The sequence below is a fragment of the Oryzias latipes genome, chromosome 20, assembly GCF_053564925.1.
Source record: "Oryzias latipes strain Hd-rR chromosome 20, Olatipes_Hd-rR_3.1".
Taxonomy (NCBI): Eukaryota; Metazoa; Chordata; class Actinopteri; order Beloniformes; family Adrianichthyidae; genus Oryzias; species Oryzias latipes.
This window is the reverse complement of record NC_136256.1, coordinates 21,776,980-21,798,717: the sequence shown is the minus strand read 5'-3', so window position 1 is coordinate 21,798,717 and position 21,738 is coordinate 21,776,980. Positions and strand designations below refer to the sequence as shown.

Below are 21,738 nucleotides of genomic sequence, written 5' to 3'. Positions count from 1 at the left end.
GGCGAAAAGAAAAAGAACAAAGAGATTTTAAGGGATGGACAAAATGAGGTCAAATAGTTTACATATAGCTCATCCGAATATAGACAACCTTCCCCTCCCTCCTTCTCCATCGTTAACCCCCTCTGTGATCTGCTGTAAAAGGACACTGTGTGAATTCCACAAGGACCTGTGTGGACAGCTGAAGGGACAAAAGTGTCAGCGCCTACCTGCCTGTCACGCTAAAATGTGTCGCTCCAACCAAACAATATCATCGTTCCATTGTTTTCCCTTTATTCCTCTTGGAGCCTTCTTTTACTCAAATGTTTAGTTTGATCTCACTTAGGATTTACCCTGTTTGTTTCTATTAGGAATCACTGAGTCAAATAATCTAGAAAAGTATCTCACAGGTTTTCTTATGGTCTACTTATCTTTTATTGAGCTTTATTAAGGTTACAGGTTTTTGTCAATTAAAAAATGGCAAAACATACTAACATGTATTTTGTAATTCAAAGTGAATTTTTTGATCCTATGTACACAAATGTTTGGTAATTATAAATTCATTTATTATTTGGTGGCCTTGAAGTGCAAATCACTCAGTGCAACAGTTTAAAGATCACAACAATTGAAAAAGCAAAACAAATAATATAAATACAATATTAAATTTTAAAAATCAAAACAAAAAATAAAAAATGTAAAAGAAAAAAGAAATATTTCGGAAAACAAAAATTATTTCCAAAAATCATGTTAAAAAATGGAACACCATATGAAATCGGAAAAAAGCTGGGTACTAATTGATTGGTGGTTGACCTATTGATTTTTGACGTTTGAATAAAAAAAAAAAAGAATTTTCAATGTCTGCACACTAATAAAACTTTTGATTTCTGGAAATTTTTTGGTTTTTCACTTTTCTTTTATATGGAAAAAGGAAAGGTAGATTCTATTGGACATTGCTGATTGGATGATGACGTTTGTCAATCATTTCAACTGAAAGTTATTTGGGATGACGCGATCTTAGATATACTGCGTAGTTCGTACTAATACAACTTTTATCAGTGTGCAAACATTGAAAGCTCTTTCCAAAAAACTCAAGTCAAAAATCAAACACCATCATCCAATCAGTGAAGTCACGTAGTACCTACATTTTCCGATTTCTTATTGGTTCGCTTTTTTAACATTTCATTTTGATTCATGGAAATTAGTTTTATTTTTTATTTATTTTCGTTTGTTTGGAATTGCATTTTGGTTTCTGGAAATTTATTTTGATTTCTAAAATGTGTTTTTTTATCGATTGTTTTGCCTTTTTACATATTGTGATCTTTAATATGCTTTTGCGTCGAGTGATTTGTTGATGTGATTTGCACCTTAGATATTATTATGGCCAAATAGACATCTTCAATCCTAAAATAGAAATATTTCTTATAGAATCTTGACTAATAATCCAAATGTTTTATCAAATATTGTAAATCTACCATAAAATTTGACAAAAAACCCACAGGGAAGTGTTAACATTTATCTGACTTGACTTAAAGAGGAGGACATCTGGGTTTTAAGTTAGCAGTTAAATTCAATCTGTTTCGCTCTTATGTTTTTTTTATTTAATGTCAATCCAACAGATGGTAGCCTCAATTTTCTGGCCTGCTTTTCTCCTTTTGCTATGCTCCATCTGAAAAGCTGACACTTCCGTTTCTCCCTGACGATAAACTCAAAAGTATATTTAGGAGCTGTTGCAGCTGCTTCAGAGTAAAACCTCCTGATTGACTTAAACGGTCAGGAGGTGTTAACACATTTTTCTGTGTGTTTATCTGTTTGAAATACTGCAGCGCAGCAGTGGAAAATAAAACACAACCGCATATGAACTAATAAAAAAAAAAAATCAGTGCAAGCAGCTGCAGTTTGAGAAACCTCAAGCCTGCAGTTCAACATCAAGGTATGCCACATCTTTTCCCACGCTTTTCCTGACGATAAAGCATTTAGAGAAGTCATGTGAAACTGTGCAGTGGAGTCCTTAGAGCGGGCCTTCCTGCTCTTTACTCGCTGATGGCTGAGTGAAACACAGGACATGTAGTGTGGTTTATTAGGAGTGTGTTTGGGCCTACCCTGGTCCAAGCGGTGGTCTCCATCCCAGCTTTAAGACACACTGTAACAACCACGTACTACACAAACAGACAAAAAAAAAAAGGAAAAAGAAAAGCGAGTGAGCAAACAAACAAAGAAAAAAAAAAAAGAAACCAGATTAGCTCACTGGGAAAAGTGGTGATAATAAACATTAATGTTACACAGTAAACTCTGTTAATCTAGCCGGGGCCCCCACAGACTCTGCAGTCACACACAAACACCACAGGCATCCTTGTGAGACAGGAGGGAGTAAATTGATAGCAAGACTATGAGACAGAGGAGTGAACAGAGAGACGGATGAGTGTGGAAAGGAGACAAAGTGGCTAGAATGTTTCGGGAAAAGCACAAATGCACAGAGGTCATAAAAAGCGAGAAGCTTACTGTGTAGACCATGTTCCCAGCAAACAGGTAGTCATTTCCCTGACCGCTACTGAAGGGCGAGTCTGTGGAAAACACACACAGCCTTAGCTAAAGTTGGTGGAGTGAAAGTGACGGGCTTGCTAATGTTACTCACCATGCTCCAGCATTTTCAGAGGAAACCAAAAAAGGATAATGGAATGAATCAGTGCATTAATACAGTGTCCCCAGAACACCTGAAAGATGGAGAGAGGGGAAAATATCGGAAATCAAGTCGGTTCCAGCCAATGCCAAAGCACACAGACACACGAAAGCATACAAAAACAGCAATTCCTCACAGCAACACAACTTCCTCTGTGCTGATGCCATCAAACGCGGCCTCCTGTGCAGCACACACACATATTAACGCACACATGCAGTCATCCCAAATGAAAGCCTTCATTATTCTGCAGCTATGAATCTCATCACGAGTTGTCATGGAAACGACTCTGTTTACATGAACCCTGGTTTAAGTCCAAAAACAAGCCACCAGCATCACTCATCAAATCTCAAACAGCTACAGGGTGAACACAGAAGAGGAAGATGACAGTTTGAGGCAGTGCGCATGTGTTGTACCTTGGTGTTAAATCCCTCTGCATTCTGGGTAATTCTGTAGAGCTGTGGGAAACGGAGCATGTTCTGTTGGCTGCACGGCCTGTCAAAAATTCCCAGAGTGAAGGGAGGCAGCGCGGTAAAAATCTGCAGCGCACAAAAACACACGCAACCATTAGAACCATCACAACAAAAGCACGTCTACTCCAAACAGCTCTACAGTCAACGCTCTTATCAGATTGTCTGCAACAGAAGGAATTCCAAAATGGGTAAATACAGTGAGCCTGAAGGCATCCGCAGTCAGACGTAAAGTATATATAGCAGTCGCAAGAGCTCAGAAAAATAGCTTCTCTGACAAAGATAAATGCAGACGTCTCAGGCATCCAGGAAAAAAAAAGCAGCAACGAGAAGACCAAGAGAGATTTATCAAAAGATAGGTAGAAACTGCAATTATGTCAGTTAAGTGACATTAGGAGAGGAGTGGCTGCATACTCACCACGTTGTAGAGGCCTATACACCAGCGCTCGAAAAGGATCTGACCGGAGAACCCGTTCACGAAGGCAAACCAAAGCTGAGGCACAAACAGACACGAGTTAGAATGTGGAAACAAAGTAAGGGCCTGCTTTTTAGCAGAAAAACCTTTTCACAAAAGCCCTAAATTGGAACCAATGGAAAACTTCCTGTTCCTTTACAAACTGTAGACCATAAAGACTAAAATACCCACTTCGGTCATCTTTTGAGGTGTTTTAAAAGTGTTCCCTGTGGTCTTTTAATTATAATTAGGCTGTTTTTAGGCAAAATCTAAAACTTTTACATAGTTTTTGCAACGTGGTAATAGTTCATTAGAAATTTGCGTCTGTGTTGTGGGCAGGACGGGTGGTGTGGAGCAACCTTGCCACCTTTCCCCTTTCCCTTCCTCTTTTTCAAATGCCTTTTTTTTTCATCTGCTCCTGATTCACAGCGATTTGAATAAAGAAATACTCAGAAATGCAATTTAGAGCTTAATTTTCTCCATATATGTCCCCCATCATCTGAAAAATGCCACAAGAACACGTTAATGTTCTGTTTCACTTGTTCGGAATGAGCAAGCTCATGGTGCTGAAACAGTATTTGACTTTGGCTCATGGTACAGCCTCATTAATGCTTTTAGTGCCCGCACACACCCAGACAGACACACTGAGGAGACACAAGCTGATCTCACAGCAGATAGAGTGAATGCTTGCTGCCGCTGGTGAGACTTGTGGCGTTCCTAGAACATCCAGCGGAGCATACAGCCTTAAGGTGAGGTCAGACACACTCGCTGTCTCTTTCATACACATCCTTCACCCCCTTTTTCTGTTTTGCAAAGCAGACAGGGACCGTGTCTGACCTTAAGTCTGCTGTAATCTGCTGGGAGCTAATTATGCGGATAATCAAGGAAGCACTCAAATGCATTTGTGCGTATGGAGAGGTGGCGTGAGAGGGACGGTTCCCACGAGGACCTGCACCTGCTGCTATCTTAAATGTCCGACAGCAGAGGGGAAACAGTGGGAGTGAACCCAACTGATGAAATTCCCTCATAACATGCAAGCCAGAGCTGCAGCAACCCCCCCCCCCCCCGAAATACACACACACACACACACGTATTTATATATATATATAATTTACCAAACCGTACCAGTTTTCCAGGAAGTTTTCCCCTCCGACAAAAAAGATGAGGTTATGGGACACATTGCAATGCAGCTTAAGCACATTCATGCCCAACAGCTGACTTCAGAGGTGGGATTTCATCACTGCTGATGCTGAAACACTTTTGTGTGCGTGTGTGTGTGTGTGGGTGTGTGTGTGCGTGTGTGAGGAAGGGAGACAGAAAGCAGACACCACAAGGGCACCTCGTCCATCACCGTCAGCCGTGTCGACAAGCAGCTGCAAAATGTCTCTGTTAATGTAAGTGTGTGTTTTTGTTAGCTTGTTTAGACCTTCTCCGTTATGATCGGAAACACTTCAGGGTTTGGTGGTTGGTATGGCGGCTAAGAGCAGGTCCTAAAGAAGAAGAACTTAATTTCTCATGCCCTGATTCGTTTAATGGTTGGGATGTAAAGCCATCTTACTTTAAGCCTTTAAGTTATGATTCAGATTGTAAAATAATGAGTGGAAGTCAGTGCTGTGTCCTAAAGAGAAGCTGCTCAGATGTTGCGTTCTTACCTCTATTATGTAGAGGACCACATTTTTGTAAAAACAGTATAGGATGCACTTTGTTACTCGGTTGTAGCTCCACGCTCCATGAACCAGCAGAAGCTTCTCCAAGTAAGAGAACTATCAAACCAAAGAAAGGAGAAAAACAAACTTAGAAATGTCTGTTCCTGGAAGTCCTAGAGGAGGAAAATGAAAAGCAGATGAGATGAAGACTGTATGGAGAAAGTAACTGAAAAGAAAGCTGATGGAAGGAAAAAGTTTCTTAATAAAGATAAGCTAAGAAAGATGGAGAGGAGCAACCAGATAAGACAAGCAGAGTAAGTGACAGAGCAAATCATGTGACAAAGACATAAAAAAAAGACAAGGATTTAGAAGAAAATAGAAACTAAGCAGTTTTTGGAGTCCAAGTGGAAAGATTTATAACTGTGTTTTTAGACATTCAAGATATTTTATCAGGGTTCAAGTTGTTTCAACTTTTCTTTGCTCTACACTTTTTCAAGCTTTTCTCAAAATCAGCACAGTCGAGAAACCAGCTCCATTGTTTTAAAGTTCAATAAAGTTAGATTATTTTAGAAACAAAAAGTAGACTTATGCTCCATGAAAAAGTGCTAATTTTAGATTTTATAATCATTTATTACGGGTCAACTTATACTGAGATAGTTTTCTCATTTCGTTCATATTTCCTTCTAAAATCAGATATTTCTACCTATTAATCAAAATAAACAACAATTGGACACATAAAACTCAAAAAATACAAACCATTTGCATGGAACAAGCCAAAAATACTTAATATTGGGCTGTATAACTTTCAATTTGAAGTAATTCTATCCAACAGTTAACTTTTTTAGCTTATCTTTCCCTTTTTAAATTTTTGTGTGGACCTTCTTGTTTATAGATTTTGCTATATTATAAGACTTCTTGTTAGGTGCAAATGACTTGCTGCATGGACAGATAATTTTGGTAGTGATTTTCTTCTTAAGATTATTTTCCCCCCCCTATTCTTTAGACTACCTCTTTTTGCAGTTTACCAGCAAAAGTAATCTGTAGCCAAAAGAAAAACTTGTGCTTGAAGAAGAGGCAGTCTTAAAATTCCAATAAAAATACCCTTTTTGGCATCTTTTGTGCAGAACTAAATTCCTCTTTATTTGTATGTAGATTTTTGGGGATTTGTGTAGCTGTATTTTCCAACAAGTTTTGTTTTTATGTTCTGCTCAAAGATCGATTTGAAGATTATCATTTTTTACACATTCTATTAATGTTCAGCAACTTTTAACACTGAGGTGATGAAATTCACGCAGGGAAACTCAAATTCCTAATAAAGTTTTTGGAAAATCCCTCATAACCTTTTTTATTTTTTGCTCAGTGAAATTGTACAATCATTGTAGCTTTATTCAAGCTTGGTTACAATACACTGTTGGAAAATTTTAACAGCCAAGAAAAAAGAAGCAGATTGCGAGAGAAAATGAATTCTTAAAATGCTGAAGTAGTTTTTTCTCTGACGGCAGCCCTCCTAGGCATTGATAATATGATCCTTCAGTGAACCCTTTCAGTTAATTTTCCTTTCATTTACTCCCCCGAGGAAAGGTTAAAGACCAGGATCAAGTGAATGTGAGGCAGACAGGACTTAGTGCCTAAAGACAACTAGATGGCGGAGAAACAAACCTGCTGTTCTGAATTCACGTTATAAGACCTATAAATTAACCTGCTCCCACCTGTGCAATGGAGTAATCAGAGGAGTTGGTGGCCTGCATGCCCTCGTTGCCGCTGATTCCCACTCCGACATGAGCGGTTTGAATCATCCCCACATCATTCGCCCCGTCACCTATCGCTAGCGTGATGGCTTTCACGTGTTTCTTCACCATGTCCACAATCTCAGACTTCTGCAGCGGGGAAACTCTGCGGAGAACAGATGGAAATACTTGGATGTTAAATGTAGGCAGCTGCCTGTACCTGAAGGAAATTAGAGGCAGGGAGAAGACGGGAGGATTAAAGAAGCTCCTAAGGAAACAGGAAAGACGTAAATATATTTGCTAATAAGACGACATCTGAGGGAGAGAATCAGCTGAAAGGGAAAAACGGTTGTTGAGAAGCTGCTTACTGGTTTCCAGTGGGTATTAGAGAACAATGACTTACTGTTCTGCCCAAATAAAATTTGGTAAAGCTCACTTAGAATGTTTATTTTGCACACTGTATGAGTGTCTGCATGAACTTTTCTAAAGGAGCTTCAGAAAGCAGTGCCTGTGTTCAGGGAGCTTCCAGAGGTACTCCACCCTCTTGACCCGTGTTACTGATCCTCCGTCTATAACTGGTTCTGTCTCTTTTGACAATGGAGGACCAGGCAGGCTCAATTACAGCAGCCTCCCTTTTGGCTGTTGAGAGGACAGTAAAGTGCCTTTTCTAAGGAAACCAGTAACTTTTTTTTCTTTTCTTTTTGCTTCCTTTATTGTGACATGCGCTGTATTCATTGATAAATGATGACACTCCAACACCTTCAGTCCTTGTCTCATAAATATGCTGAACTTCCAGTTGGGTGCTGTTGACAAAGAAACAAAAAAAAGCCCATTTATTTTACCCTTGTTTTATGCAACAACAAAAAAAGAAGCTATGTTTGCACTGTGGTCAAAAGCAAATAAAAAAGAAAATCCACTTTAAAACTGGTTAAAACTGTCTAGAAGCTTAAAAAAAAAACTGTTACCATTACCCGGTTAATGGATTGTTTTCTGCCTTTTCAAACTTTTTTACACATTTTTTTCCTTCATGTCTCCTATATCTGGACTTGTCCACCGTCACTGGTTCATTTGCTTAATCATTTGTAATAGTTTGATCAGCCATGAAATACAAGATGTTCTTTTATTAAAGGTCCAAGGAAAATGTGCAAAAGATAGAGGAAAACAACACTTGAACAATATTTTTTTTTTGGTAGAAAAATGCTTTAAGAGTGTTTTTTCTGCAGAGTTTTATCCACATTTGCATGCACACAGTTTCAAATTAAAAATGTCAGATTTACAAGCTGGAAACTACAGGGAAAACAAGTCCTGAAGATGGACACATGGGAGGAAAGTGGTGTGATGGAAATAAATGCTGAATAAAAAACTACAGAGGGTTTGATGAATAGTTTAACACTTTACTGCAATTTAATCTTATTTTAATAATATCAGAAAAGTACTGTCATTATCAATATTTAGAACTTTAAAAGCCCCCATTGGTTTCATTGATGTCAACTATTCAATTGCTAACATTGCTACTTAAATGGCTATTAATTCATAGAGGTTTTAATGCAGTCTTTTTTTTATTTTTGTAATTATTTTGGCACGTGTAGTCTTTATCGGGCAAAGTATCAACAGAGGGTTTAAAGTAACGTCAACGCTGAAGATTTTGTAGGAAAATGGGAGTAGTCATACTGAGAATGACTGTTTTTCGCTCAGGTCCAAGTCCTGGAGCGCCGCAGAAGCCGTGACCTCTTTCTGTCCATCAGCGATAACAATGTTACAAAATGTAATCATAAGCAGCTGATTTGGGCATCACATGAAAATGCAACAAAACACGATAATTTTTATGAAAAAATGAAATTATGAAAGTATGTAGTCCACTCATACTTCTGTGAGAGCTTTGACATCTGCAGAAATTGATGAAGGACGGGATCAGCGCCTGCTTTTGCATTTTTTTTTCCTGTTTCTACATCTGAAGCGAGTTCCTGTCCTTTCGTCTCTTGGCGTTGGACCAAAAATCTCTCTTCATCTCTGCCTCTAGTTTTCCTGCAAACACTGCTAACAGTGTTGGGGATGGTGTAAAGCGGAGCTGGTGAGATGAAAGACTCATAGTGCTCCTCGTGGTGGAAGTGAGCAGAAACTAAGCAGCCTCTAAGTTCTCCTATAAACAAACTCACAGAGAAGTCAGGAACCCATGTGTGCATGTCCACTTGACCCCACAGCCCTAGCCAGAACGCACACAGTAATATGTGTAATATGGGAACATTTTCCTACAAGACATCACATGCAAAGAAAAGGTGGGAAACAATCTAAAGTCGCACGCAGCAAACCTGCTCAATATTGGACTTGTGCAGAACAATGTTTATGACGGGATCCGAGACTTCCCACAGACACTAAATGGTAAAGCTAACCCTCATGACAAGAAACTGGTGAACTGACGTTGATCTTTTTCTTTTACTGATCAGCATTGGTTTAAAAAATTATATCGTTTAGCATTTTATTTCTTACAGATTTGTAAGCTTGTGCCCTACTTGGGGCATCAACATTGACTGAAGGCTGTATGAGAACTGGATGGAGAGACCCCCTTCCCGCTGGCGTTCCAAACAGGAAGTGCCTGCTGGTTGAAAGAAGCCAAATTCCTATTGACTTCTATAGAGAAATAAACAGCTATTACTCAGTCATTCTATTTGTCAGAACAACCATTACCTTAATATGTGTTCCTAGACCGAGTTGGTCAGCTAATTGAAAAATGTTCATTGCAGCAGTTCAATTTCTAACAGTTAGTAATTGTTTTAAATGTTAAAAAAATGGACCTATAAGCTTTAAATTTTTAAGATGTTTTCACAGCTCGGGCCTGAAGCACTAAAGTAAGTCAGTTTTAGTTATTTTCTTTTAAATGACCATTTTTACTCTGCAGACAATACAGTAAATAAATAAGTAAACAAATGAACAAATATAACAACATGATGATGTGTCGAGCACAATCAGGGGAACTCCTTTTAACAGTAACATTGAAATTTAGGTTCTAGATATCTTGAATAAGGCTCTCAAATAGAAAAAAAACAGTGTTTGCATGTATTAAACATGTTAATTATTCCAGTGGAACCAAGTTCACCTTCTGCCAAACAAAAAAAACACAGTCATTTAGTTTATCGTGCACGCAGGCGGTTTATTTCCTCAAAAGTTTCTAATTTTGGTGCCTTTTCTTTTGCAGTTAAAAGAATGTGTAAGAGAGAAAATGCTTTACAAGTGTTTTTAAACAAATTCTTATGATGTTTGGGATAAAATAAAGCTGAAAATGTAGATTTAGGCCAAGTTGGGTAAGCACGGAAAAGCCTGAAGAAAAATCAAAAGGGTAGAAGACACAGGCTGGACTCCCAGCTACACCCAAACATGTGCAAACACGCACAAACCCACAACAAAAGACAAATGGAAACTTCTGTTCATTACAGCTGGTGCTGACTGGACCGTGACCCAAATAAAAGAGAGAATGCGCCAAATGTTTTATGAACATCAGTGTAAAATGTCAGTGACAGTGGGTTTGTTTTTTTCCTTATTCGTGGACACCGGCAGAAGGCCTGAACATGCACATTTCACTGCAGCATGGTGCATTTCATTACTGTTCTCCTGCTGTGTACCAAACCAGACAAACACCATCCTCCTTCCACAGATGACTGCCGGCAACAAACAACCTTTTCAAAGCCGAACAATCTTACACTTTTGTTTAGATTCACACAAACAGGCACCGTCGCAAATTACCAAGAACACGGCCTGAGAATTATCCTGAATGCGCCATGCGGTCGAGCTTAACTATAAATGAGATGGCCTTCATGAAGATTTCAACATAACTTTTTTTTGAAAGATTTATCATGCATGGAAAAGAAATACATTATAATTAGGCTTTACACGCCGTCAGGTCGTATCAAGTGTTTGCTTTTGTTGGATTTTCACCTTCGAAGCTGCTTTGTGGAGATTTAAAAAAAGGCAGACAGCTTTGCTTTTTATTGCGTGTTTCCACTGTAAATCCGGTTTCACTTTTATTCATGTATGGGCTGTGCAAACAAGCCTCAACTGACCCAAAGTTGCCTTAACCGTGAACGTGTTGAAGGACTCTTGCTTACCGGCAGCAGATCACAGCTTTGCAGGACAATGCCAGGTCGAGGAAGGCCTGGCGGAGCTCGAAGGACAGGGCATACTTCAGCGTCTGGCCATCGATAATCAGTGCTAGCTCGTTTTCCTTCCTCAGAGAGTCTCCCAGAGACGAACAGTGAGCTGTAAGGGTGGCACGAGTAGCCTGTAAGAGGAAAGAGGAAAACACACTGTGCTAGTGAGTTTCTTTCAAAAACTAAAAAAAAGAAAAAAAAAGGCAAGTTGGAAGTGAAAACTAAATTCTTACTTTACATCTGACCTCCTAAAAGACGTAATGTTTAAACAAAACTCACAACTGAAACAAACTAATGAAGGGATTCGGTTATGATTCTACAGAATTCCATTAAAGGTTTATCACATTTCAATTCTGAAACAAAAAATATGATAATGAGTTAAAAACCAACATAAAAGCTCTTTTGCCTGACAAATAAAAGTAATTATCGAAAAAAAAGTAACAGATGTATTGAATCTTAACAGCATTTTCCAGTTAGATTAATTATATTTTATTGATATTTTAAACTATAGCCTAAAACTGATGGGGATTTTTAAAAACAGACATAGTCGATGCTTCAAGAGAGTAAACTTTCACGTACATTTTTTATTTTAAGTACAATTATTTTAGGTTTAAATTGTGGTGAAAATGCAAATGGGTAAAAATCAGATGAACAAAAACTAATTTAAATGACAAAACCTTTGTAAGTAAACGGGAGACATGTGTTCATAGTTGCACACTCTGCTTTCATCTTGGGGAAACAATTTGCTTCTGTGTAAACTGAACATTTAAGTACCCCAATATAAAGTTCACAGTTGTTCTAGACATCATCATAACATGTTGATCCTCTGAGGTCTTGCAGGCATGTGAAATCAGCCAATTAAATCCTGGATTTCTCCTTCCTGTAGCTGCTGCTCCCGACAGCGGTGGCGGAAAATCAAGAGCAAAAGACTAGAAAAAGGAAGATGAATGTGCTGAAATATTGTTCTGGATGAGTAAAAATGCCTAATTCTTTTGTAAAGGCAAAGCGTGCGTCTGTGTGTTTGTGTAAATGGCAGTTCGCCTGCAGGGCAGGAGGCAGGGGCTGTTTTGATGGAGCTTTAGATAATAGAGGAACAGGGATTTATAAAGAAAATAATCACCCAACGGAGATGTAATGAAGTCCATGTGGAGAAGTAGGCACGCTACAACTCTCACCGCCATCATACGTCTAAATCCTACATGTCTGATGATGCTTTCAAAATAACTTTCTATGAATCTGTTAGATCTGGTTTTAATCATCAAAATAATTTAAGAAAAAAAAATCAAATAAAGTTCAAAAAAGGAGCTAAATAACTATTTTAGATTTTTTTTTGCTATAAAATTCAGTCTATATTAATCAAGAGTGGCAACCTAAACACCTGACACTTAATCTGCGCACTTAAGTGCAAAAAGTTTTGAAGCCATTAGGGATCCATCAGTCTGTCACAGTGGGTTATTGGCGGCCGTCTGACCCGAAGGAATTCGGTGACCCACAGAGAAGTGACCTTTCTGTCCTCAAACCAGCATGAACAAGACACAACACAGGGAGGAGGCACCGTATGCGACACAGTCACCTGAACTATGTAGCTGCACTTTGTGCCAAAAACCTCTGCACAGATGCAAACGCCTTCATTTTCCCCAAAAAACTCGGCGCTCTTGTTTTCTCAGCCTGGGGCTGTGTTTTTTTTTGTGTGCCGGAATTCCTGTTTGCATTCACCTTTTCCCCAAACAGGGGGAAGGAAAACAAAAACATAATGAAAGGATTAAAAGAAGATGATAGGTTGTCGGTGTTTCTTAAGAGGCTGGGGATGCGTCTCTGTTCTCATGCATGCAGGATGCCTGTGTGTCGTTTAAAGAGGGGGCTAAAAACATGAGAACATCTCAGCCTGTAAACATTTAAAGGGTAATGGGTGCATACATGGGATTTCTGGGCTCATCTTCACATTAGTGAGCAAAAAAAAAAAACAACCGGTTTGTTGTAGAATAAACTTCATTCATGAAAAAAGGTGTCTAAAAAAAGATTTTAGATGTAGAATTTTCTGTAGGGAATCACCAAAATATTTTTGACTCCCTTGTAGTGTATGAGATTGTGTAAATACTCAGCCACAAAAGGTTTCTGGTTCTTGGAACTTGTCGCAGCAGGTTTGGATAAAGCTTGGATACCAGTAGAGACACATTTGGAAAAGCCAGGATAATCCCGCAGAGAGCCATCAGCAATTAAAACAGTAACTCAAGTATGAACACCACTTAGCTGTAGCAGCATTAGTTAGCCTCTTACACCATGGCAAGTCTAGACAAAACTGAATCTTTCTGACAGGAAAATACTGTGTAAACATGGAACAATGGCTAACTATGATCCATTAACACTTTGAAAAAGAGAAAGAATAAAAAAAAAGAAGATCACAAGAAAAGCCAAACTGACATCTTTCTCATGCAAAATTTTGTCCTGTTTAATGACTGAATGGATGAAAATTGAGCTTTTTAGTGTTTTTAACGTGTTCTTGTAACATTTTTCTGATGATGGCGGACATATATTAAGAAAATTTAAAAAATGGTATTTCTGTTCCTGTTTTTGCCGTTTTAAAATGTTATTTTGCCGTTTTTTATTTGGAGTACATATATTTATAAAAGAATTTAAGATTAAAAAAAGCATTTTATGAAAATTTCTTTATTCAAATTGTGATGATCAGGAGCAAATACAAATCTCCTTGCCCTACTCCATTCTTATGCATCCACCTGCAGACAAACTAATAAATTACCGTCATCATTTTCCTCGTCTGAGCTGGCATCTGGCTAAAAACTGTGCGTCTGGATGGCTCCGATATTGCTCTCCGTTTTTGGTTCAACGCTAATGTTAGGTTGGGGTTGTGAGGGGCTGTAAGCTAGGGGGACAGAGTGTTAACAGAGAGCTCTTAGCAGCAGGAATGGGGCCAGGAACTCCTGCCGCTCTGCAGAAACTATGCCCTAGAAATTCACTGGCTTTTAGTTTTTTGCTAAAAGCAGTATAATCACAATTAAAAATATCACTGGGAACTAGGGCTGCATGATATGAGGAAAACTCGCGATATGCGATATTGGTGATTAATATCGCGATAACGATATAATTTGCGGTATATAAACAAATAGCAAAACAACCAAAAACATAATTTCCATTTCAATGCAACACTATAAAAATTATACTCCAAATGACCCTTGTCGACATAGGAGGCAAACATCAAACATAAAAGGGCTAATTTGATTGATCAACAGCGTAAACGGGTCCTTCCGATTGGTTAAATGCATAAAGGGATTTATTTCATTTATTCAATATTTCAAGCTGCCATGAGTTTGTTTTAGCACATTTAACCCTTGTGCTATCTTAGATGACCCCTCCCTTACTTTGACGTGTTCTTCCTACCATGACAAAGGTGGATAAAGGTGGAAAGATTTCATGTAATCCATGGACACCAGTGAAGATCACAAATTATTGAAGAAAAAAGGTTCAGAGCACTGTCTAGTGGGTCTAGATGACCCCACTCCCAATGTTAAAGTGCCTAGGATAGCACAAAGGTCAAGGTAACCATTTATTGCGATTTTCGCCATCTTTTGCAGTATGCATATTGCACAGCTTGATGTCGCGATAACGATAAATTTGCGGTATATTGTGCAGGCCTAGTGGGAACACTTTTAAAAACAGTTCAAAAGATAATCGGAGTGGGACTTTAAGGCAACAGCAGGAAAAGGATCTGTCTGCAGCTCTTGCAATACAACAGATCTCATTAGGAGGAAATTAACTTTCCAAACTAAATGTTGGTTATCCATAAGCATCTGGCCTTGACTTAAAGAGAATGCCACAAATCTGTGCATATTTGAAGGTTCACAAGCCATTCTGTTAGGAATTTTATCTGCCATACATTTGGATGACAAACTATGTGAACCACAGAGCAAGTCTGACATGTCACAGATCATCGTTACGTTTTGAGTAAGATGTCGTATAATCTGAAACAAATACGAACAAACATAAGTCTGGCTCTTTTTTACTTAATCGTATTCATAATTGGATAACGCAAGGATGACAGGGAAAGCCAAATGGTGATTCTTTCCAGGCCACCCACTTCAAAGTGCAAATTTCACTAAAGGAAATACACAAAAACGGATTTAGTAAAAAACAACCAGGAGTAGAGGAAGGGGGACAGAAAGCAGGCATTGTAAGCCAGACAGAGGAAATGACTGCAGAGTAAAAAGGAAACGCAAAAGACCTGCTCATTTTTACAGCACGGATTCTGTCGCAACTAAGATTTAATATCCCGTTTAATTATCAGACAGTACATCTGTGCAAACAGCAACATCTGCTGCTGCCTGAGCCAGAAACGCACAGATAGGCACACCGTGGACCTGAACCGCCAGCTACAAAGACGAGCTGAGGCACTGCAACACGTGTGTTTGTGCGCAAGCATAAAAATGATTAATGGCCAGAAGAAAGACGTTGTTTGTTTAAGGGTTGCTCTGCGGGCAGCATGACGAGGGCCAGTGGATTGTGGGAAAGTTTGACGAAACATATATTCGGAACTATCAAGCTGACCAGGGAAACCATATGCTACTTAATTTGGAGTGAAGGGTGTGTGAAGCTTAGCGTAGAGAAACCAGTTTGTTTACGTGCTCATACATTCTTCTACATCAACCACAACATGAATAGCAGAACAAAGATTTGTGACAGTCTGTGTGTGGCAAGTGATCCGGAGGTGACAGATGGCGCTCGTCACAGCTTCAGTGGTCACAAACAGTTTACCCAGAAGGAATTGCTCCCGGGGCTTGTTTTGATGAAGAGGAGCACCAAAAGGAGATCGCGTTACCGCTCATTCATCGGCCTCATACAGATGCGCCAGACGTCCCCCCCTCCCCTCAGTCTCTCCTCCTCTCCAGATTATTCATCTCACACATGAAGTACAATAAACACTTCCCCTGCTTTATTCACAAACACATTCTTGTGTTTCCAAATACATAAACACACATGTTTAGTTCCTTGTTTTTGTCGTTTCTAACGCTCCATTTATTGTGCATTTTTCCTGTCTCTAAGGGGGGTGGGTTTGAAGAGGTAATGGTGTGAAGATGCCACGGAAGAGAGGATGGCTTGGTCCAGAAGGAGCAGCTGCATCTGCTGCATGCATTCTGAATGCACTACAAAAAAGCTCTGATGGAGGCAAAAAGAGGAATTGTGGAATTGAATGCAAACGTTTCTGGCAAAATTTGACTAAATCTGTCCAGAAGGAATTATAAAAGCAGACGTAACGGTAGGAGCTTTCATCTTCTGACACATACTCAGTCTCGCAAACTGAAAACAAGGAAGGCCAGCGCTGAGGTTTTGATAAGCAGCTTCTGTTTCCACTCATGCGCAGGTTGGACTTACAGACTGGCACACACACGCGTGGAGAGGCAGAGTTATTTTAAGTGCATGATAGATAGGCGTTGAGCTATGTACGAGTGGCTTTCATCTACATCTGACCCGACCATAGCTGCACAGACAGAACGCCACACCTCCAAATTTAAACTCTGGATTACATATAGTTATCTATAGGAGACACCTTGGAGCCATTTACAGTAATGACAAAGACCCCGTTTAGAGTGAGATAAGTGGGAGTCACTTTTCGTCTTCCACCTTTACCTGGATTGTGTTGCTGCAGCGTGAAAAGACAAAAAAAGTCTACTGTTTTGGTTGTGTAAACCAGCTGTAGACTCTGCTACATCTGGAAGCTACACACTTGTTCAGCACTTTCACAAATCACATCCAACAAACCACTCAATGCAAAAACATAATTAAAATCACAACAAAGACACAATAACACAAAATTTTTAAAAAAGTGTTTCGGAAAACAAAAACTATTTCCCAAAAATCAAAATGAAAGGTTAAAAAATGAAACAAAATAACAAACCGGAAAGGGTAGATAATGGGTATTATGGGATGTCATTGATTGGATGATAACGTTTGTTCACCTTTTGATTTGTAGAAATAACTATACCGAAATGGCTTCAACGTTTTGGTTTCTGGAATTTTGTATTTATTTCTAAAATGTAATGCTTTTCATAATTTTTTTAGCTTTTTTTATGGGTCATTGTGACCTTTAATACGTTTCTGCATTGAGTGATTTGTTGATATGATTTGGACTTTCAGGGCCACCGTACAAAACAAAGATCTTTGCTTATAATCATGTATTCAAAGTAAATGTTCCCTGGTGATTACATTACCCTATAGCATACTTTGAACTGTAATTAATCTCACACAAACAGCAAAAATGTGAAAACTGTATTCAGAATGATCTGCTTAATGGAGCATTTCCAACAGTTTTCACACTGTTGTGCTTCCTTAACAGCTAACTGTTAGTCTAAAGTACATTAATGAGCCGAGAGCTAAATATTCACCCTGTCTAACTTCATTTATGCAGAGTCTGCGTGTCCATGCATACTGACCGAGAACCGTCGGGCAACCTTTGATAGGTGTGAAAGTTCACATGAAGTCAATTCACTAGAACCGTTAACCTTAAAAAATCCAGTTAAAGCCTTCTTAAATTAGATCCCCCATTAACCAGATCCAGGATCACGCTGGTCCTGCTGTAGACAAACGTAATTAATGTACAAGCTCAGGTTCCCGACACCCACCAGCTGTGCAGCGAGAAATACATAAGCTTCTCTGCATTTATGTTTAATACACGCTTTGGGCCTTGAAACTGACAGTGGAACACAATGCAGGACATTTACTAGGCGTAATCTCCAGCATCGCTCACATAAACAACTTCAGAAAACGTGAGCAGAAAAAAATGTTTCCAGGAAATTGCGTGCAAGACTTGAAGGCGCATGACAGCAATCAGCAGTGGCTTAGTTAAAGCAACAACACATGAAGCTTGGATGCACAGAACAAAAATTGGGAGCAAAAACAAGGAAAGTTTCAGTTCTTTCTCTAAGAGGAGCCCACAGAACCTAAACAGACGTGAAGCTGAAACGAGTAAAAATGCTCTGAGAGCCTTTTTTTTTTACAGGACACAATCTTTTTAAAGGCACTTCTCTAAAGGGGACATCAGAGACTTTAATCATCTGCACCTGCGACCACACAAAGAGCCCCACCCACCAACCTGGTTGCAAAACCACACCCAAGTTCTCACGGTAACCTACTCAAAGCCCCGCCCCCTAACCTCCTCCCTGGGGCAGGGACCCACAGAAACATCTACTCACATCCAGAGAGTCCTCGTTGACAATGATGAGGGACATGCCGTGTGTCACCAGACGACAGGAGTAACCTGAGAAACAAAAAAGGTGGGAGGCAGAGGATAAGGGACGGATTCGATTTACTTAAACACAAAACGTGTGGAAAAAAATGTCCCATGAAGAGCTGTAAATCTAAAATCCTTTATTGAACACTTTTTCCTGAATCCCTCTGTCCTGGCCGATGACAAAGAAATGCTGCCGTACATGTGTGGCATTGGCTGTATATGAAAACTGGCCCCTCCCCCCATGGCGTTCCAAAATCCCATACACTTCTATTTAGAAATAAAGAGCTAATACTCATTGTATCTGTCAGAATAAACATTCAAGCTCTGCTACCTTTTTTTAACATCTTCCTAGAAATTCTCATTTTTTTTCCATTTTCCATTCTATTTTTTCTACAGTCCAAAGTTATTCAAGTTATAAACTGGACAATCAGATGTCTCAGTAAATCCATGTGGTCAGGTTCCTTCCTGATTGGTGAAAGTGGTTGCCATGGAAAAGATGAGTCCGACCAACCTCTGGCTGCAACACGACAGAGTCCATATTGCAAAAAAAATGGCATTGAATATACTTGAAGCCATTTTCTACGGGGGACGTCACACTCACTCAATCCAGTTCTCATATACAGTCAACGGTATGGGATTGCGTCTGACAACGCTCCTGTTTTAAAATGAAGCTCAGTTACACCTTACACATCAACTTTTTGTACATCCTCCCTGCATACTGACTACACTGGCCATTTTTTTTACATATTGAAGTCCATATTATTCTAACCTCTTAGTTTATTTGAATCTGATTCTGTGCACAGAGTCTGTAAATCTGCATTCCGCCCACTATGAAGCTGAAGTGTTTTTTCACCTATGTTGATGGCCGTTTCCTGCTTGTCTCCCGTTAGAACCCAGATCTTGATGTCGGCCTTCATCAGAGTGGCGATGGTTTCTGGCACCCCGGCCTGGAGACGGTCCTCGATGGCCGTGGCCCCCAGCAGCATCAGGTTCTGCAACAGAGGACCAGATAATGACAGGTAATTAGATGACAGCCAAACATCACAGAAAAACTAGTAAAAATTCACAAAATTACAAGAAATTATATTAGGCCAAGGCATCACCAGACTTAGAGGGGTCTTCTGTGAACATCACACAAATTGAATTTGGGAGGGGAGCGATGCCAACGGGTTCACCTCAGTTGGATAAGTGGCCCATTTTAAATGTTTGTTCCAAGGCGCCAAGAAGTAACCCATTACTTTTTTCAGCCTTGCTTCAATTTGTTTAGTATTTAAATGCACATTATTAGACAGACGGACAGAAACACACGAGGTAACACGGCTGTGCTGTTGACTTCAGGTTTTATGGGGCTTTTGGCAGGCTGAGGCAGGCAATTACCCTTATGGTCTCCCAGTCAGAGATCACCTCCTCCTCGTCTCGTTTCCTCTTTTTTCATTTCTCTTCACATACTTTTTTCGCCCCAACCCCATTTTTTTCATATCTTTGGTTTCCACAGATAAGGAATCATTTTGCTTAAGTATTTGCTCCATCTATGTTTCTACTTTTTGAGCCAACATAGACCAAGAAGAACATTTAATTTAAAAAAAATCTAATTAATTTCACTGAGATTATTAGATCTAGTTAAATTTCTAACTAGTTATAATGATAATACCCTGGAACAGAGGATGGAAATAGTAAAGTCACTCTGCCACCTACTGGCAACTAAAGAAAGTGTCTAAATTTGAAAAAAGAAAAAAAGAGTAAAATATATACAACTGTGAAGAAAACTGCCTTCTTAATTCCCACAATTTTTTATGACATCTTTTTTTAACGTTTCTTTTTATCTTTTTTATAAAAAAAATTAATAGTAAATTAATTATCACCCAACATTTAACAATAAACTAGCTTGAAAACATGTACATTACGTCAGGTTGTGAACTTAAGATGTTTCACTGACACTTTAAGAGCTTCATATTGCATTTCCTGCATGTTTACGGGACACCAATGCATAGAATTAAAGACCGAAATATGTTTTGTTTGTTTTACCTTTTCGAGGAGTTCATAACACTCCTCCAGTTTCTGCGCCCGATCTTTGATCACAGTGCTGGCACTGTTGTATTCCTTCAGCCACTCCTGATAGGTGCCCTCCTCCAGGTCCACATACGCAAAGCACAGCGTCCTTAAGCCTGAGTCGGCAAAAAAATGGGAAAAAAATAATGTTCTCAAAAAAACATGAAGATACAGCTTTTTAAGGGAAGGTTATGTTTTTTCATTTAAAAGTTGAAATAAAGACATTTATCCTTCTAACCTACATTTAGGAAAAGTTATGAGTACTAATTGGACCTATAAAGTTGAAAAGAAATGTGGAAAGCTAAAAAAAATTAACAAATGCCTAAAAAAACCATTAAACATTTAAACAAGCAAAAGCACAACTAGACTTTGTGTTTGTAAAAATGGATTAATAAGCAGCTAAGACTAAAAACAAACATAGCTTTGCACCTCTGCCTTATTTTCTTACCTTCAGTAGCAAACTGTTCCAGGTGTGCAATCGTTAACTCTTTGTATTGTGATGCTTCATGTAAGCGCTCAAAAATAACATTGTCCTGAAAAAGAGGAGACATTCTGCACTGTCATATGCAGCGAGCATTAGTACTAGAATCAAGGCTGATGTAAACTTACGGCTCCTTTGCAATACAGCCGCAGCCTCCCGTTGGGGGTCCTCACCACGACAGACATGCGCTTACGGTTACTGTGAAAGAAGCAATGGTTCCTGCTTCAGCACATTGTTTATTTTAATCCATCCTCATTAAACTGCTGAGAAACCACACATAGGCTTACCTGGAAAACTCTAGCACATTAAGTAGTTCGTAGGTCATCTCTTTCCCTCTCTGAAATATGCAGAAAATGTCAGCATCAGCTTAAAAAGCAGCCGGGACTCTTGGTGGTGGGGGTTGGATGCTGCAAACACTCACAGCTTCTATAATGACTGAATGTGGGGTCCTCGCTGTGAAGACAAAGCCAAGTCCCTTGGCACCTTTGACCAGCGCTCCTTCATCTGGTGAGGATGCTTGGTAGATGATCTGGTTGTCCTCCCTCTCTGGTACCACAGTGTGGCACACTGCCATCATCGTCAAAAACTCACAGATCTGCGGTGATGTGGGCTGGAAAATTTAAAAACACACAAAACCAGAAATTTACCTGCAGATTCTACCTGGTTTTAATCAACTAATTCACTGATTAAAGACCTACATGGTTCTTCTCAATGTTTTGAATGAGGGCCGGGTCGTCAAACTCTGTGGAGTTGTGGCTGTTGGACGGCAAATTACTGACAGTAAAAAAATGGAAGGAAAAGATTTCATTCAAATGTGGAATTAATAAAAAAAAAAAAAGACTGATTAAAGACTCTGCTTCATTGTTATGACCCATTGTA

At 39.2% G+C, this 21,738-nt stretch overlaps 1 protein-coding gene across 14 annotated transcripts in view; it reads right to left on the bottom strand.

Moving 5' to 3' along the window:
* atp8a2 (ATPase phospholipid transporting 8A2) overlaps positions 1-21,738 on the bottom strand; it is a 47,555-nt gene that overhangs the window by 6,359 nt on the left and 19,458 nt on the right. For 8 of the 14 annotated variants that reach the window (XR_013652112.1, XM_023950232.2, XM_023950231.2 and 5 more), the window contains 16 exons: positions 21,558-21,633; positions 21,281-21,469; positions 21,147-21,196; positions 20,988-21,057; positions 20,827-20,911; positions 20,355-20,494; positions 19,183-19,321; positions 18,292-18,356; positions 11,048-11,220; positions 6,930-7,113; positions 5,227-5,337; positions 3,539-3,613; positions 3,067-3,189; positions 2,609-2,687; positions 2,476-2,537; positions 2,076-2,132 (listed from right to left, as the gene is read on the bottom strand). Coding sequence is in view for 13 of the 14 variants with exons in the window: in XM_023950232.2 (XP_023806000.1) it covers positions 2,076-2,132; positions 2,476-2,537; positions 2,609-2,687; positions 3,067-3,189; positions 3,539-3,613; positions 5,227-5,337; positions 6,930-7,113; positions 11,048-11,220; positions 18,292-18,356; positions 19,183-19,321; positions 20,355-20,494; positions 20,827-20,911; positions 20,988-21,057; positions 21,147-21,196; positions 21,281-21,469; positions 21,558-21,633 (1,678 nt within the window). In the remaining variant the exon portion in view is untranslated. The remainder of the gene's footprint in view (positions 1-2,075; positions 2,133-2,475; positions 2,538-2,608; positions 2,688-3,066; positions 3,190-3,538; positions 3,614-5,226; positions 5,338-6,929; positions 7,114-11,047; positions 11,221-18,291; positions 18,357-19,182; positions 19,322-20,354; positions 20,495-20,826; positions 20,912-20,987; positions 21,058-21,146; positions 21,197-21,280; positions 21,470-21,557; positions 21,634-21,738) is intronic. The other 6 variants (XM_078938498.1, XM_078938500.1, XM_078938497.1 and 3 more) reach the window with 1 other exon arrangement.